The sequence below is a fragment of the Danio rerio genome, chromosome 23 (assembly GCF_052040795.2).
Source record: "Danio rerio strain M-AB ecotype USA chromosome 23, GRCz13ab, whole genome shotgun sequence".
In the NCBI taxonomy this organism is placed as follows: Eukaryota; Metazoa; Chordata; class Actinopteri; order Cypriniformes; family Danionidae; genus Danio; species Danio rerio.
This window is the reverse complement of record NC_141043.1, coordinates 10,781,135-10,799,188: the sequence shown is the minus strand read 5'-3', so window position 1 is coordinate 10,799,188 and position 18,054 is coordinate 10,781,135. Positions and strand designations below refer to the sequence as shown.

At 37.6% G+C, this 18,054-nt stretch overlaps 1 protein-coding gene across 15 annotated transcripts in view; it reads right to left on the bottom strand.

The window, feature by feature from the left end:
- The window catches only part of tns2a (tensin 2a), a 117,509-nt gene that overhangs the window by 57,086 nt on the left and 42,369 nt on the right, over positions 1 to 18,054 (bottom strand). For 10 of the 15 annotated variants that reach the window (XM_087306603.1, XM_087306604.1, XM_087306611.1 and 7 more), the window contains exons 2-3: positions 17,629 to 17,734; positions 15,186 to 15,223 (exon numbers count right to left, since the gene is read on the bottom strand). In XM_087306603.1, the coding sequence (XP_087162729.1) occupies positions 15,186 to 15,223; positions 17,629 to 17,734 (144 nt within the window). Of the gene's footprint in view, positions 1 to 15,185; positions 15,224 to 17,628; positions 17,735 to 17,912; positions 17,979 to 18,054 lie in introns of all 15 variants that reach the window. The other 5 variants (XM_087306606.1, XM_087306609.1, XM_087306605.1 and 2 more) reach the window with 1 other exon arrangement.

The following is an 18,054-nucleotide window of genomic DNA, read 5'->3' as shown; positions in this document are numbered from 1 at the left end:
AACACAATTAAGTGCACACAGCATGCCATATCATCTGATAATTGTAGGAAATAATCCCAAAAGGCAACTGACTGTGTAAAGAAACATTAACTAAAACATATATACGATGAATATGCCGAGCTTAGCGGCTAATTAGCCAGAATCAGTTGAGGTGACAAGACAGCGAGCAGTGAGACCTAGCTGTCACTCAAGTGGCCACGCCCTTAATTATGCAGACTTAATATAATACAATAAAAATGAAACGGATAAGTTTCAGTCACCACCCTCACAGTTGTCATGAAGGTTAATCATAGCTATTAGAGCTACACAATTAATCGAAAAAAGATTGCGATCTCGATTCGACCACCTAGACCAGTGGTCACCAAACTTGTTCCTAGAGGGCCGGTGTCTTGCACATTTTAGCTCCAACCCTAATCAAACACACCTGAACAAGCTAATCAAGGTCTTGCTAGGTATACTTGAAACATCCAGGCAGGTGTGTTGAGGCAAGTTGAAGCTAAACCCTGCATGGACACCGGCCCTCCAGGACCGAGATTGGTGACCCCTGCCCTAGACGATCTTAATACAGCATTTATACGATCCTGCCAATCATATTTTCAAGTTCAGGAGAGAAGCAAAGGCGGCTGCACAAGTGTTTTCATTGTTTCACACACGTTGCTCAGTGACATGGACACCTATAAATAATGTTAAAAGAGTCACATACTGTATTTATAAGGTATAATTCACCTAAAAATGTCATTTTTTCTTCATATAATGCTGTATTCGCAGCCGGGAAATCACATGAAACGTGAGCTGCTGACTGCAGGTGCGCGCCCGTCTACTTTAGTGAACAGAACCTGCATATGCTGTGAATAATAGGTAATAAAGTTCAGTTAATATTCAATAATATTCAGTTTGTGGCACAGAGTGATCGTCTGAGAGCCACGCGCCAAGTATGAACAGCACTTAGCAGTGAAAATGAAACCGAAAGTGTGCACTTCATTTAAATAATCTTATCGCATTTTAGAGTTAAGATTGTGACAAGCATTTGATATGTTTTTCTTTCATACCTAACACAGAGTTGTGCAAGAAAATAAATGTTTACAGTGTCAGTATAACTACTTTAGCCTATATAATGTTGATTTTACCAGTGAATTAAATGGTCTAATAATGTTCTCTAAGACAGGTTGCAAGCATAGGCCTATATCTCAAACACAAATTCAACATCAGAATTATTATAAGTAGAATATCATTATTTATAGAAACCAGTAGACCTACACATAATATTAATATTGTTTTACTATGTTTGAAAAAAAAACAATAATCTCATAATAAGCTTTATTTTACATCTACAGAATCTTGATCTTTATTTTAAGCAAAAAAAATCGTAACTCTCATTTTAGCCAGAATCGTGCAGTTCTAATAGCTATATGCACTAAAGTCATCTTTTGTACCAGGCTGTAAACATGTTTTTATCAGCTGTTAAATGGTTAATTTCCCCTTGCGGTGAGAAATCACCTGGGGCCTCATGTATCAACGCTGCGTACGCACAAAAACATTGCGTACGCAAGGTTTCACGCTCAGAATCGCTCACGTTTGGATTTACTAACAATGAACTGAACGTGGGAATGTACGCAGGTTCACGGCAGCTTTTTGGCAGGCGTACGCACATTTTTTGTGCGTGTCTGTTTTATTTCCATTGGCGACTCCTAGAGGCAGTTGTGTTAAATTCTTCTCTACAAAGTGTCTGAGCCTTGCAATGGCAGCTGTATGAGACGGGTTCATCTAGTAGGTATGTAAGATTTCCATACCATACAGTTGAGCAGCTAAACATTAAAGCACAATTTGCAGCGGTCGCCTGTTTTCCCAATGTAATCTGAGCGATCTACTGCACGCACATTGCTATAAAGACACTATCTGAAGATAAATTTGCAAGCGTGAATCAGAAACATTTCCATTCAATAAATGTGCAAATAAAATATGATGCACAAACTTATTAATGATTCCTACTAGTCTTTCTCGTGATAAATAGTAGGCAAAATATGATATGTAGCGGGGGGAAAAAAAGAAGATAGAGTTCATCAGACGCTGGATTCGAGCCGAGTTCATGCTCGAACGTGTCAAAACATGATCACATGCGTCTTTCGAGCGCGCCACTGAGACTGTTCAGAGTGCTGCAACAGTTTACAGATATAAACCAGACTATTTTTTTTTAATGCACTCAGTGCGATGTTCAGACCCAACTGTGTCAACCGCATCAGCTAAACTCTCCCACTCTATTTTTTTTTCTTTTGTTGTTAATTCCGAAAAGCAAACTTGCAAATAACACCGCTTTTCTCCGATCTACCTCCGAAAGCAGCACCTCCAATTTACATTCTGTTCAAAGTTTCTCTTTTTGCTTGCTTTTGCCATTGCTTTTTCGTTGGGTTTTGCCATTAGCATAGTCATTAGCATATTCATACGGGGGAGGAGGCAGTAAGGGGTTTTGTGCTCGTGCATGTTGCGCTCAGTTTCACGTTCATTCAGATGTACAAAAGAATATGCGTGAGATTCGGCGTACGCAGTGTTTCATACATCTGAATTTTTTTCTGCGTACGCACATTTACAGCTTTGTGCGTACGCAATGTTTTAGTAAGATTTCCACGCAAGTCTTCGTACATGAGGCCCCTGGACTTCCTGGAGCCAGCCCCCCAAGGCGAGTCGATGAATTGCAGTTGTAGTTACTTCTGTATTGGCTTCCAAAAGAAAGGGGCGGGAGGTTGCCGCTTGGTGGTGACACATGTTACCATCCCAAGTTAACAAATATGCGTTGCACATTTATGCAGCCAAACTTTAAAAAAATGTTTTAATTGTTTAACTGAACCCATTAATCGGTTAAAAACACACCCTTTCAGTTAACGATTAATCGGTTATTATGAGCATCCATTAACAGGAGTTTTCATCTCATGACATTAGTGTGCGTGCTATTTTCTCCTTTCTTATTGGCCAACACGGCTGGGTTTACACCAAACGTTGAAAACTCAAATGAGACAAATCTACGTACACGTTAAACGCATTGCATATTTTGAGTGCGCCTCTGTTCTCACACATGCAATTTACTCTTGCAAATACTTAATTCCCCGTTTGGTGTGAACCCAGCATAAAAGTGTCATCATTGCCACCTGCTGGTTTGGCATGCCCTTAACATGCATCCCGGTGCGTTCATGTAGACAGAGTTTTTTTTTAAATGAAAGTGGGGAAAACCCTGTTATAAAAATACCCTTGTATGTGCGGACATGGACAGACAGATCCTCTACCCAGTTTCACCTTGATGTTTGTGTCATGAATCATCATCATCATAATCTCTTCAAATATCATCTGCCAACACATCAGCTGTAGCTGCAGGTCAGGCTTTATTCTTCAGTTATTGGAATCATGTTCCAGCTCTTCAGTTGAGTAAACTGATCTTCTAAATTACCGTCAGGAGTCAAACACAAGTACTGCATGTGGTGTACAGATAAAATCCTGCGTTTTGACATTTCTACAGCTTAAATTGCATGACGCAGTTCCCAGAGGGCTTTGGCTGTTCATTCCCTCCTGGTTTTATACCATGTTCAATCTGTTAGTGTAGTTTTTTGGCATTCAGCTCTACGAGTTACCCAACATTAGAAGTCGGATGTAATCCAGACCTCTGAGTCAGAAAACCAACCAATCTCAATGAGGCAAAATGAAACTAGGCCTGATTTGGACAATATTGAGACACACACCCACTCTCCCTCTCTCTCTCTCACACACACACACACACAAACACATACATATACGCAGACTGGCCGGGGGAAGCTTGGGAAACACATGGCGCTGATCAGGTCATAAAGAGTGGTGATGAAGTGAAGGATTTACTGGAAGAGCCACTCATTCACTTCCCTCATTTATATCAGTCCATATCCCACCTCAGCCAGCAGCAGCAGGACCAGCACAAGGGGAAACACAACCCCGTTTTCCTTTGAAAAGTGGCGGAAATGATTCTTCCTCAATCTGACAGGGCAACTCTGCCATCCATTCCTCTTTTTTCCACCCTTTCTGGCCACCTTAATATTTTTTGCCCCTCTTTCTAGACCTCCTTTTCTCCATGGACTGAATTTTCCACTCTGGCACATAGATAAGACCCTACTGCTAACAGGATGCACGGCAAACACAAAAAGACAGGTTTGATTTTGTTTGCCAAGACTGTATTCTAACCAGTGAGCGAGCGTGCGTGCGTGCGTGCGTGTGAATGAGGGATATGTACTGTAGCGACTTCACTTGCCACACAATTAAGTTACTGAATTGAAATCAACAAGTAATTTTCTTAAATCATAGACACATTATTTAATCTTATATAATGATATATGTATAAGGGTCAATACATCTCTAAAATTAAATACATTTTTCAACTATTTTTTATAATCATCCATATTTTTCATAATATTTTTGATTAATTTATTTATAGTATTTTTATCAATGTTGTTATGCACTGAATGAAATATAACCACAGCCATATTACCCTGTAGCCCAAGACCGGTTACTCATTAGCCCCATTTCCACTGTCAGGCCAGTGCGAGCCAGGGCTTTTATCGGGCCGGGCCAGGCCAATTGCCCAAGAGGTTCAATAGAGAAATCATGTCGCGTTTCCACTGTCGGGCTAGTAACTCGCAGTGCATTGCACAAACCCTGCCCCCAGAACGTCCCCTGAATCAAACGTCACACAACCCGCCCACTTCAGTGGGAATCAGGCAGATAAAGCACACCAATGCATCATCAGGAAACCATTAAAATTAAGACAACCGAAACAAACAAATGACACGTCACTGTACAGCATTATATTATCTGTCTATACACACAGGCCTGTGTGTTTTCATTCATTATATTCATGTACTCATCGAACGTCTGTTGGCATCGCACATCGAGTGGTCTCGCCACTAACGGAGGGACCCAGTGCAGTGAGCGCACCCATCCATAATATAAAACCACAGAAATTCTCCGGTAATAACTCGCTATGAAATGTATTTTATAACATCCTCATTTTGATAGACTCCATCAAACATTCAGCCCAAATGCTCCGGAGAGAGGAAAAACATATTAATTTTAACCTTAGGCACTCTTAAGTGACACTTAATAGAGAATTCCCCTTTATTTAAGGATGTTGCATATTATTCGGTGATCTTAAGTTAAGTATTTCAGCACAAAAGAGCAAGTAATAAAATATAGCCTATATTTTGTTGCGCTCAATATCTATTCACTAATAAAGCTCTACATTTATAAGTTCATTTTTGCATTTTATTATGTCTTATAAAACACATGTTTGAAGGGCACAGAACACATTTTTTACTTGCAGTTTTACCCAATGCATTTGTAAAGCTGCGCTGGACTGGATGACAAAAGAAAAGAAGGTCATTTCTGCTTTCAGTCTTTGATTAAAATCATCATATCCAAATACTTTGAAAATAATATTTTAAACCTCTTCCGGTGTTTATTGTTTTTAGAAAATATCTAAAAAAAAAATTTCAGAGAGACCTTTGTAAAATGAAAAGTTATATATGGCTTAAAAACAGGTTAATTTATGTATTGTATATACCTACATTGTTATAGCTAGCTTTGTTTGTGTTATATTGGTTGATTTAATGTGATTTTATTATATCCAATATTTGTCATTCTTTAAAGGGCACCTATGTGAAAAATCTACTTTTTAAGCTGTTTGGACAGACATCTGTGCAAGTATAGTGTATATACTGTCATATTGGGGTAAAATAAACACCCCCAGTCCTTTTTTTCATGCAATTGAGGCATGTTGCTGACAGGCACGTGGGAACGGTGGGCGGGAATGACTCGCCTTAAAGGCCCAGTGCAAAAAAACAGCAACAACCTTTTCCCAGCTATAATACAGACTTTTTTAAACAGCTATAATAAATACTCTGATGGGTGTTTTGAGCTGAAACTTTACAGACACATTCTGGGGACACAAAAGACTTATAATAAATATGAAAAAAGGGGTAACCTATGTGCCCTTTAAATTATTTCAATATTAGGCTACTTTATCGAGATATGACACTTTTTTTGAGCCTACAAAAGTGGGCACGTAATTTGTAAAGGTTTATGTATTTCTGTTGTATTCATATTGTTTATTATCTCCAAAATAAAAAAAAAGAAAGAAGCCGCTCACGGCATCAACAGAGCTGTGAAGCGATCGCTCTTTCACCCGGTCTCTTACACACATACAGGCATCTAACACGCATGTATCACTCAAAAGCACACCTGTTAAACTTGACAAAAACTCTCGACAACCTTTACTGGCTGCTGTCTTTAAAATGTAGTAAAGATTATTATGCGTCCTTGAAACATCGAGGAGGACGCATCAAAGAAATGTCACTTATAAATTAAAACTTTTTTATTTTATGCAACAGCCTTACATTTAAAATGGAAACATAGGGCGATCATATACAAAAACGACTTTTAGCCTCTAAGGTGTTTCTTTCCCTCATTTATTTATTTGTTTGCCGCATGTCCCCGTGTGCGATCAGAAAACCAGTGTAATGGCATCAGGCCATCTTTACCAGTTTCGAGTTAAGTCCACCTCTCCTTTCACTCCGCCCCGAAACCCCAGCTGGGCCTCTTTGGCCCAAGGTATTTGGCGGGCGGAAAAAGGCCAGCTGCTGGCCCAGAGAAAGCCCCGCTTTAGCCCGATCAGGCCCTGGAAGTGACAGTGGAAACGCGACTGGCCTTAGCTTGCCTTGACTCGCTTGCTTTAGATGCGATAGTGGAAATGCGGCTATTGAAGCTAAGCAGAGCTGGATGTACCTGGATGGTAGACCACATGGGAAAACTAGGTTGCTGTTGGAAGTGGTGTTAGTGAGGCCAGCAGGGGGCATTTAACCTGCAGTCTGTTTGGAACCTAATGCCCCAGTATAGTAAAGGTGACACTATACTGTCAGTGAGCGCCGTCTTTCGGATGAGACGATAAACTGAGGTCCGGACTCTCTGTGATCATTAAAAATCCCATGGCACTTCTTGTAAAGAGTAGGGGTGTAACCCTAGTGTCCTGGCTAAATTCCCTCCATCCACCTTTAGCGAACATGGCCTCCTAATCACCCACATTCACAGAATTGGCTCTATCACTATCTCTCCACTCCACCAATAGCTCTTGTGTGGTGCTGTTGTCAAGTGACTGCCATCGCATCATCTAAGTGTATGCTGCACATTGGTGGTGGTGTGGAGAGAGCCCCCTCATGATTCTGAAGCGCTGTGGATGTATGGCCATACACGATAAATGTGCTATATAAATACACATTACATTACTTTTTCACATTACATTAATTTGGCTCATTCTCAAATTTGTCTTGTCTTGAATTTTTTTACTGAGCTTTTAATGCATTATGAGATTACCTTTTTCGATGATATGTGATGCTGCCTTCAAATTTGGCTAAAGGAAAATGTTTAAAAAATGCTGATTTTATAGTGCATTTAAATGCTATATGTAACTTTTTGAAAGAGCGTGCATTTAATGTGCACATAAAAGTATATTTTCAAAAACTGTACTTGCTACTTTAGTGTAATTAGAGTTCACTTCCATGACTGTTTCTTTAAACACTTAAGCATATTTCAAATAGTGCAAACTTTAATGTCATTTTAAGTATTTCCTTAGGGATGGACCAAACTTCCAATGGCTTTGGTTTACAGCCAAAAGGAAAAAAGCTTCTGTCCTACTAATCTACTGTAACTCATTCATCGTCAATAACATTTAACTGCAATCAAAATGTAGTTATTTGTGTTTTTAAAGCAGTTTCATTTGTTTCTGAGCTAATTTTAAAAAGGCTTACAAAATGACATTTCATTATCTAAATAAATAATTATTTTTGGTTTGATTTGCATCTAAAATTTTAGATTTTTTTTTTTTCGTTAAGGAGCTTCCCTTTTTGTTTATATTTTACCATGTTTAAAAAAAACATTCTCACACTGATGTGTTCACTAATGACAAACTGAACACTTCATACACACATAGTTTCTGCATTAATGATAACAGCTTTCTGTACAACTGTCACCGTAACCTTCATTTTTCAAAACCTTACTTGCCAGATGTTAGTTTGCTTTATTAAACCCAGAAATGTAGCTTGTGTAAAATTGTTTACATGATATTACACTCAGTACGCATACTAGCATGTTGTATATTATTTCAAGGTAAGCAGAACAGGAGATTGATTTAGAAACCTGTAAGTCATATGTTACTTTTTTTTCATTTAATTTTCTTTTTCTACATAAATCCAACATTTTCAGTATGGAACTTTATGGCATCCTCAACAAACATTATCTAAACATGACTGCCAACACCCAGTTTTGTCTCAGGAGTTGTTTCCTAAAACGTTGGATTGTTTTAACCCAAATTTTGGGAAAATTTGTACAAACCTAACACTTGGGTTAAATTTTTCAATGAAATGTTGGTAACACTTTAGTTCAAGTTCAAAATTCTCACTATTAACTATTGGCTTATTATCTGTCTATTATATTAACTGTTTTTTAGTACTTACAAAGTATATATTCAGTATAATCTTATGCTACATCCAACTACAACCCAACTTCTACCTTACAAACTATTAATAAGCATATTAGCAAGGTGTTTATTGAAGTAAAAGTCAAATTTGTATTTAGGAATTGTATCTTAAAATAAAGTGTGACCCAACTGTTTGGGTTTCAGTTTGTCCATACTTTACCCAAATTTGGGTTAAACCAGCCCAGCATGTATTTGTGCAGTGTTATCGTATTTCTGAGTCAGTTTGACTCAGAAACAACAACACTTGATCTTGAACGCTAAAAGCAAGTTAAGGATGAGTCAGTGGTTTGTTAGTGGTCTGGAGGTTACTTCCTGTGGGTTAAGGTTGTAGACGAGGGTGTATCACACCAGACACACAAACAAAGACAGCGGTACTGACTATAATTCCTTTTCATCTCTGTTTTCAGGAAATGCATTTCGGGAAAAAAAGGGCCAGGGGTTTTCCATGCAAGTGGGTAAAAGAAAGAAACATTAACAGAGCAGTGCGGATCTGAGGCTTTTGGTCATCGTCGCTGTAGGCTACACTGGTGGTGGTTAAACTGTGTTTATTGGTTACAGACCAGCTCATCTTTACTGTACGGCTCCAGTGAACATTTCACCCAAACAATGACGGATATAAATAGAATGTAAGTTAAATCAAAAGACACAAGAGTCAGTCCTGACAAACACCATCTGCTGCCAGCTGTTGTACTGGAGGGGACTGGAAGATTTTAGATTGTTGGTTGTTAAGTGGTTGTGGGCTTTAAACAATGTGCCTCTATTTCACTTAAAACAGATATTCTAAAAAAGAAAGTAGGTGATATTATGCCATAAAAACTAACAATAAACAATAAAAATCACTAACTGATTATTATGATTACATTCATTAGGAATAAATGTTAAGTGTTTAAAAAAGTATTTGATTTTTAAATGTTTCATCTCTGCATTTAAAGGCACATTTTTGCCACTAGAGGGCGATTATTTACTACAAACAAAGGCATAGTTTGATGACGCCGTGTGGAATTATGGAAGTTGTGGTCTTCATTTCATTTTACGAGGCTCCTGCAGAAATCATGTTTATGAATGAGCTATGGTGACCAAACTTGGTCATACAGGGCTCTTTATTATTTATTATTAAGCTGCCATACGCAGGTAAAACATGGCCAAACGTCTCATCTTAAACTGTCATCACATTGTACTTCATATGGAACTCAATAAGACCTGGATTGGCATTTAATAACTCCCTAATGGGAGCGCCAAAACTTAACTATCCATTTGAGTCCGAGAGTGTTTCCTCAATAAAATATTTGGCTATTGTCCTATTCACTGTCACTGAGATAGCTTTCACCATATGGACACATGATGAAGACATCCATAAGCGAGCAGCACCAAATCTGTGTAAAATCCCATAAGACCAGAGCTATGAGGAGGTAAATAAAAAAACCATTCACATCTAATAACGCATCAGATTCCAGGGAGGAGACAGAAGCTTAAGAGAGCAACATGAAACAGCTGAACGGTGCTTTGGTGGGATTTTCTATATTAAAGAGTAGAAAAGAAGAGCTTACGCTGATTTCTGGTATGCCTAATGAAACATCTGCAGGTTATACTCTGAAATGAAGCACTGTTTAGGGTCAAATAAAGTGTATAATCATTTGAAAAAAAAATTACTCGAGGGGCATAATGCAGGAGAGCTCAATGTTTTGATTTTTGAATCCACATACTTAATGCTGCCAACTTCTTACTGGAGTGAGAGATTGTCAGACCCCCTTGAACCTATGACTTGGAGCGATGCCATGGTATTCTGACCTAAGAGGGCTTAAGTGTTCTCAAAATCTGTCTTTGTTCTGTCTTATGAGGTGCTAAGAGCATGAGGGCTGATCGACGCTCTTGAGGCCCGATGAGGTTTTCAGAAAGTGTAAAAGGTCACGTTCTCTGCGGTTCTCCAGGGAAGGAGACCACTCCCTACTAGGGTAAAGCTGATAGCTATCACAGCCAACACTGAGCATTTTTATGGTTAGGACTTACTGTAATATGGTCACTGAGTTTTAGGGATGCAGAGATTAACCGATTTCGCTATTAACCACACTTTAATTTGTCACGGTTAATTCAACGTAAAGCATTGTCAACACCGTGTTTCTGCACGGAACAATACTGCAGCAACTAAACAAAGTTATGCCAACTGTGCACTAGTTTGAAGTTACGAGCTTGTACACCGAGGCTAATACCTACGCACACTAGATTAACTATGGCTGAGGCTCAGGGGAGTAGATTTAGCCTGGACGAAGAGGACAGGTCCTCACCAATATCCATCAACTGTTAAAATGTCCCCACCAATAATTTAATTCACTTAAAAAAAATTGCGCTGTCAATATTAACCTAGACATGCCGAAAGGGTTAAATCTCGTCTCTCCTCGAGTCGCACTGCCCCACAAACACATATGAACATTGTGATTGGCTGTGCCTTTCCCTGTTGTCATATGATAGGCTGTAGCTTCGTTCAGATGTAACAGTGCCAAAACCGTGCAGGAAAATTTCCTGTGCAAGAATATGGGTGAGGTGTGTGACCTTTTTTACAGTCATTGTGTGTGACATAAGTGAGGATGACGGCAGCAAAAAAAAAAAAAAAAAAAAACGGTGGAAATAAGGAGCTTTTTTCAACTAAAAGTGTCACTCACAAAAACTCAAGGTTGCTACTGAATGATTCTATCATGATAATGCCGTCAATATTTGTGTTTTCCCCCTGCTTTAATGCACAGTCTATCAATATAGCAGATTGATACAGACTGTGAATAATATGCCCTGAAAACTAACAAAAAAGTAAACAGCTACATGTAAAAATATATGATCGATGCCAGTTCTCCTGATCTCTCAGTAGCATAAAAATTATATCCGTTCTTGGGGGTGGGACTGGTGGTTGTTTGATTTTTCCCGTCCCCACCAATGTCAAATGCAAACCTACGCCCTCGCTGAGGCTATTATCTAAGGGCCATTTACATTTTGTGTGTATTGCTTGTGCAAGTTCATTATTTCCAATGGAGATGAACCGCTTGCGTGCATATATTGGGATCGAAAGGCTCACAAAAGCTGTTTTTATTCTAGCCGAAATAAAACAAATAAAACTTTCTCCATAGGAAAAAATATTATAGGAAATGCTGTGAACAATTTTTTGCTTTGTTAAACATTATTTGGATTTTTTTTTTTAAATCACCAAAAAACTAAATCAAGGGGGGGCTAATAAATCAGACTTCAACTGTACCAAAGTATTTTGTAATCTAGTGAATCAAAAGTGCCTTTCAGGCAGAGGTACAGCAGCCTTTGACAACATTTGTTCTCTTTAAAAGGGAAATGCTTTCCTAATATATAGCTTAGATTTATATTGGACAAATACAATTTTTTATTTATTCTTATTTATATATTTATATTACTTGGTTATTGAGCGGCCATATATAAATCTTAAAAATATAAGGAGTTTTCATGTAATTTTCTAAATTTGTAATGTTTTAATTGCGGCTGGAAGGGCATCCGCTGCTTAAAAACGTGCTGAAGATTGGATAGCTTTACATGGACATAGGAAAATCAAGACCTGTTTAAAATGATTTAAAACCTACAACCCAATGACCCCTTTAAGACCCCTTTAAGACGATTATAAATGAAATTTTAGACAGACAGGGATACCCACGGCCGGTTACTTCTGTTAATAGTTTTTGTATTAACTGCATTAATGTGCTGCATTAGTTTTCTTTCCCTGATTAGGAATTATTTTCTTGATTTGGAGAATTTGCTGTAAAAATGTTTACCAGCTGTATCTCTTTGCAATAAAAAAAATGAACTTTAAAAAAAGTTGGGCTTGGAAAATACAGAAATCCGTATTTATAGGGAAGAATCGCATGCCTGTGTCATGTTGATATTAATCTTTCACATTTCCAAGTAGGTGATAAAAGGTTCAAAATAACTACTTTATAAATTGAAAATACATCATTTTGTGTGGGTTTTTTCACCAAATCAGTGACATCATTCACAAATATAGCAAATAAAGAGTTAAAATCCTGCAATTTTCTAAATATTTTAGTAGTTTGGATCAGGAATGAGGTTGATTAACAGATTTATGCAAAATAGAGAAAAAAAAATTATAATATGATGCATTTTTAGACCTGTATCCCTGCTTCCATTCATGGCCAAGATTCTGGAGAAAGTAGTGTTCAATCAAGTCCTGGACTTTCTTACTTAAAACAATCTCATGGACAACAAACAATCCGGCTTTAAGAAAGGCCACTCAACTGAGACTGCCCTGCTCTCGGTCGTGGAGGATCTCAGACTGGCTAAAGCAGACTCAAAATCATCAGTCCTCATCTTGCTGGACTTGTCAGCTGCTTTTGACACTGTCAACCACCAGATCTTGCTATCTACGCTCGAGTCACTGGGCGTTGCGGTCACTGTTATACAATGGTTCAGATCTTACCTCTCTGACAGGCCATTCAGGGTGTCTTGGAGGGGAGAGGCCAACCTACAGCATCTAAACACTGGAGTACCTCAAGGCTCTGTTCTTGGGCCACTTCTCTTCTCCATCTACACGTCATCTCTAGGAACAGTCATCCAGAGACATGGATTCTCCTACCACTGCTATGCTGATGATACCCAGCTATACCTCTCTTTTCATCCTGATGATCCCTCGGTTCCAGCTCGCATCTCAGCCTGCCTGTTGGATATTTCACACTGGATGAAAGATCATCATCTTCAGCTTAACCTCACAAAAACGGAAATGCTTGTAGTTTCTGCCAACCCGACTCTACACCATAACTTTTCAATCCAGATGGATGGGGCAACCATTACTGCATCCAAAATGGTGAAAAGCCTTGTAGTAACGATTGATGACCGACCAAACTTCTCTGACCACATTTCTAGAACTGCTCGATCGCGCAGATTCACACTCTATAACATCAGAAAGATCCGACCCTTCTTATATGAACATGCAGCTCAACTCCTTTTGAAGCTCTTGTTCTCTCCAAACTGGATTACTGCAACTCTCTACTAGCTGGCCTTCCAGCTAACTCTATCAAGCCTCTTCAGCTGCTCCAGAACGCAGCAGCACGAGTGGTCTTCAATGAACCTAAACAAGCACATGTCACTCCGCTGCTAGGCCGTTTGCACTGGCTGCCAGTTGCTTCTCGCATCAAATTCAAAGCTCTGATGTTTGCCTACAAAGTGACTTCTGGCCTTGCTCCTTCTTATCTGCTCTCACTTCTGCAGATCTATGTGCCCTCCAGAAACTTGCGTTCTGTGAATGAACGTCGCCTCGTGGTTCCATCCCAAAGAGGGAAGAAATCACTTTCGCGAACGATCACGCTCAATCTGCCCAGTTGGTGGAATGAACTCCCTAACTGCATCAGAACAGCAGAGTCACTCGCTATTTTCAAGAAACAACTAAAAACTCAACTATTTAGTCTCCACTTCACTTCCTAATCTGCAATTGCCTCTCTGGATATCACACTAACTGTACCAAAAAAAAAAAAAAAAGTACTAATACTTTCCTTCTTAGACTTTACAGACCTGAAACTTGCCTATAGCACTTATTCATTGTTGCTCTTATAGTTGGGTAAGTTGCTTCCTTGTCCTCATTTGTAAGTCGCTTTGGATAAAAGCGTCTGCTAATAGACTAAATGTAAATGTAAAATGTAAATGTTTTACAGCAGTTTAATTCAGTGGATGTTTTCATCTCTAACATACCAAAAAGGTAGTAAATTTGTCAAGAGTGTATCATTGAGTTTTTTTTTTATTTCAAAGCATTTTCCCATAATATATGTTAAAATAAGATTTGTCACCAAAAATCACTCATGGCTAGCTGAAACACATAAAAAGTTATGGCCAAATTAGGACTCAAAATCACCCCGAGTGGATAAAAAACACCCCCAACAGCACATACTGCAAGGGTTAAGTTCAATCCACTTAAATATTCAAAAACTAATAAGTTAACTTAATTCCTTCATATTGTCCCAACACAAATCTATTGTGTGAAACCCAGCATTTTGTACAGTGTATAATCATCGAAAAGCATTTATATATAATCCTTTAAATGATTCTAAATACATCCACATAAAATGATGCCATTCAACCCTGAGCTCCATTCCCAGCATGTTACAGCTTTATACAAAGCACCAGCTCTTCATGTCATAAAGAGCGTTTTAGTGGGCTGGCGATTTGTTGATTGAATAACCATGTGGCGTGTTAAACCACTAACTCTTTCATTGCACATTGACCAAACCTTAGCCAGTGCCAAGAAGTGACGAATAAAGTTATATAAACCGGGTACCACAACAGTTACTCTATGCAAGGTCAGTAACTGTGAATAAAGCAAACAGTTTTAAAGCGTGGCCCAGGACTCTAGAGCCCAGGGTTCTTCTCTAGAGACGTGCCTGATATGGGTGTGCCAGCACTGGCATCCTTTCGCTTTATCAATGAGTCTTTCACTACGGCTGCCAACACTGTCGTCCCAACACAGGGAGGCCTTCAGTGCAGGAAACACAGAGAGAGAGAGAGAGAGAGAGAGAGCTTTTAACTACATAAACTCCCATTTTATACACCCATGTTAATCGGCGGAGGGAGTGAAAGAGACACTGAGAGATGCATTATGAACTCAGCTGGTGAGAAATGGGAAAAATGTTCTTACCTTGGCTTCGCATTTCTTATGGGTGGCTGTTTTGCAGACTGTGGGCGGTAAGAGAGGGAGATGTGTTGGTTAGGGAGGATTACTACGTTTGATATAGTTTCACTAGGGATTAGTAGAGAACTGGGAGTTTAAAGGAAAATCCAGGGTTTCTTCAAGTCAAATGTAAGATTTTTGAAGACCATTAAGAAATTATGAAATTTTAGACATAGAGTGCTCATCATAGTTGAGTACACCCCATTTTTAAATGGAATATTTTTATCCATTTCTCAGTAAACATAAATAAATTAAAATAAAATAATATTTTAGTCACCAAACATATTTAGAAATTGAAAGATAATAAAAAAATTCAAGCAAAAAAAAAATAATAATACAAAATACTACAACATTTCAACTAAATTTTCCCATTTTTTTGCTTCTCATGATTTTTCCCCTTTTTTTAAATTTGTGTTTAATATTTTTCTATAACATTTAAATTTGGGTGTACTAGTTTTTGGGGCGCTATCATGAGTTATTTTGTTAAATAAGCTCCAAATTTGGCTTCAGTACGGACTAATCTAATGTATATGTACAAATATAATATTGTATAGCTTCCTGTTTGTGAGGGGTGTACTTACATATGCTAAGCACTGTATTCAGAGCTAAACACAAAGATTTTTTTTTTAATAATGGCTTCTGTAAATAGTTCTGTAAATAATTTTTGTATTAATAGAAGATCATGTAAAGGGATGTCTTGCTTTATCTTTCTTTCCCTGATTAGGGGGTTTCATTTGGAGAATTTGCTGTAAAACTGTCAAACAGCTGTTGTGAATTGTATTTATTTGCAATAAAAAAACTGAAATATTAAAAAAACAAGTTTTGAAATGGATTATTGGTGATAGGGTATTGGCCTGATAATGTAGCTTACCTTGGAAATAGGAAAAATCAAGACCTGTTTAAAATGATTTAGGACCTATGACCAACTATTTCAGTGAATTTTAGACTTATTAGGGCCTAAAATTTTGTTTTTGAAATGTAAGACCTTTTAAGACCCTGCGGACACCCTGATTGTTAAACATAGAATAGGATAAATTATGGCAGTTTATATGTGGAATGATTAATATCTTTCTTCAATGTATTTTTTAAAATACTTATTATTTAAGAAAATGAATAAAAAGATTACAAATGTAAAATTAAAAAAAATGTATATATATATAAATGTATTATTTACTATTCATGAATTAACTTATTTTATATATTTTGTATTTAATTTTTTTGTTTTAGAAAATGTGTTTGATTTTGTCAGTTTTTAAATATTTTTAAATAGCAATAATTTATTTTAAGTGACACCAAGAACTGGCATTTGTGGAGATCATGTTGACAACATTCAAAAAATACCAGAAATTGCTGTTGTGAAAGCATACCCTTACTTAATTTGGTTAATTGCAATTACAAGTTTAAGTTTGCCATATATTATTCATATTTATTTTAGCTGAATTATTCAGAATAGTCTATTATACTATTACTTATCATTAGAGGTGGCATGGTAGCTCAGTGGTTAGCACTGTCGCCTCACAGCAAGAAGGTCGCTGGTTCTAGTCTGCTGTGATGGAATAGTTGGCACTTGGCAGTTTATTCTACTGTGGCGACCTCTGATAAATCTGAGACTAAGCTGATGGAAAATGAATGAATGAATGGTTATCGTTAACAATTATAACTATTACTTGCTTGGAAAGGCTGTTAAGGTGGTAAAAGTTAAGTGTAAAACTGGAACAAGACTTAGTGTAAAAATACTACACAAATAATTTACATTTTTTTATCCCTGAATAATGTTAATTTTAATTTTCTATTTAAACATTTTGTATTAATTGTAAAGTATCCAGATATTTTCATAATCGCCAATTTCTTTAGTACAGTAATTGTTAATTCCATAACAATATGCTGTATTAAAATAGCACGCTTATCAGAATAATATGTTTAAGATAACTACAATTGTATACATGGAAATGTCACAAGGGATGCATTACATGTGGGGTCTTTGTTAGGCATGGGCCAGTATAAGTTTTTGATGGTATGATAACCTTGAATAAAAATATCACAATTTCACAACTAATATAAGTTTTTTTAGAAAATGTCTGGGAAGGGGATAATGGTTTCCCCATTAAACACAATATATTTTATTTATTGTGCATGTATTAAGCATATCAGGCAAAAAAATTTAAATAAACAATTAACTTCTGTTGTCTTCATTAGTTATAAAAGCACATATTTCTTTAAAAAACATAAAAAAACAGATTAAAAAGCCCTTAAATATACCTTAGGAACAGTATAACAGAATATTTTAGCTGTTTTAAAATCTTGACTTTTCCAAACTGTGGTAAACCTTTAAACCGGTTACCATCCCATGCCTAGTTCTTCTCAAAATAAAAAGTCAATACAAGGGCTGAAATGTTCTGATGTCACTCACCTCGACAAAAAGAGCCCAGGTTCTCCACGCTCTGCCTGCACACTCCACATTGGCGCTTCTTTTTGAAGGCCTTTTCTTTGAAGACGTGTGGCTCGCCCTTCCCCGCCTGGAAGACACAAACACAACATTACATATAAAATTTTTTTAATGCCTTTTTATTTAACCCTCAACTCATTCCCTCTCAGCCACCTTCTGTAATCCTGTTATTTTGCCATCACTATTTCTCTAAATGATCATGTCTTGTTCTGCTCTGTCATTGCTTATGCCCAGCTGCCTTCACTGACCTGAACTGTTCTGTGGAATTCAGGCCTCTGTCTCTCTTTCCATGAACAGCAGCTCATCTTTCAACTCTAAGAACAAAGACAAAAAACCCAACAAAACACCTTTTATCTGAAAGTGACGCATCTTGCAGTGAGTAAGCGTTTG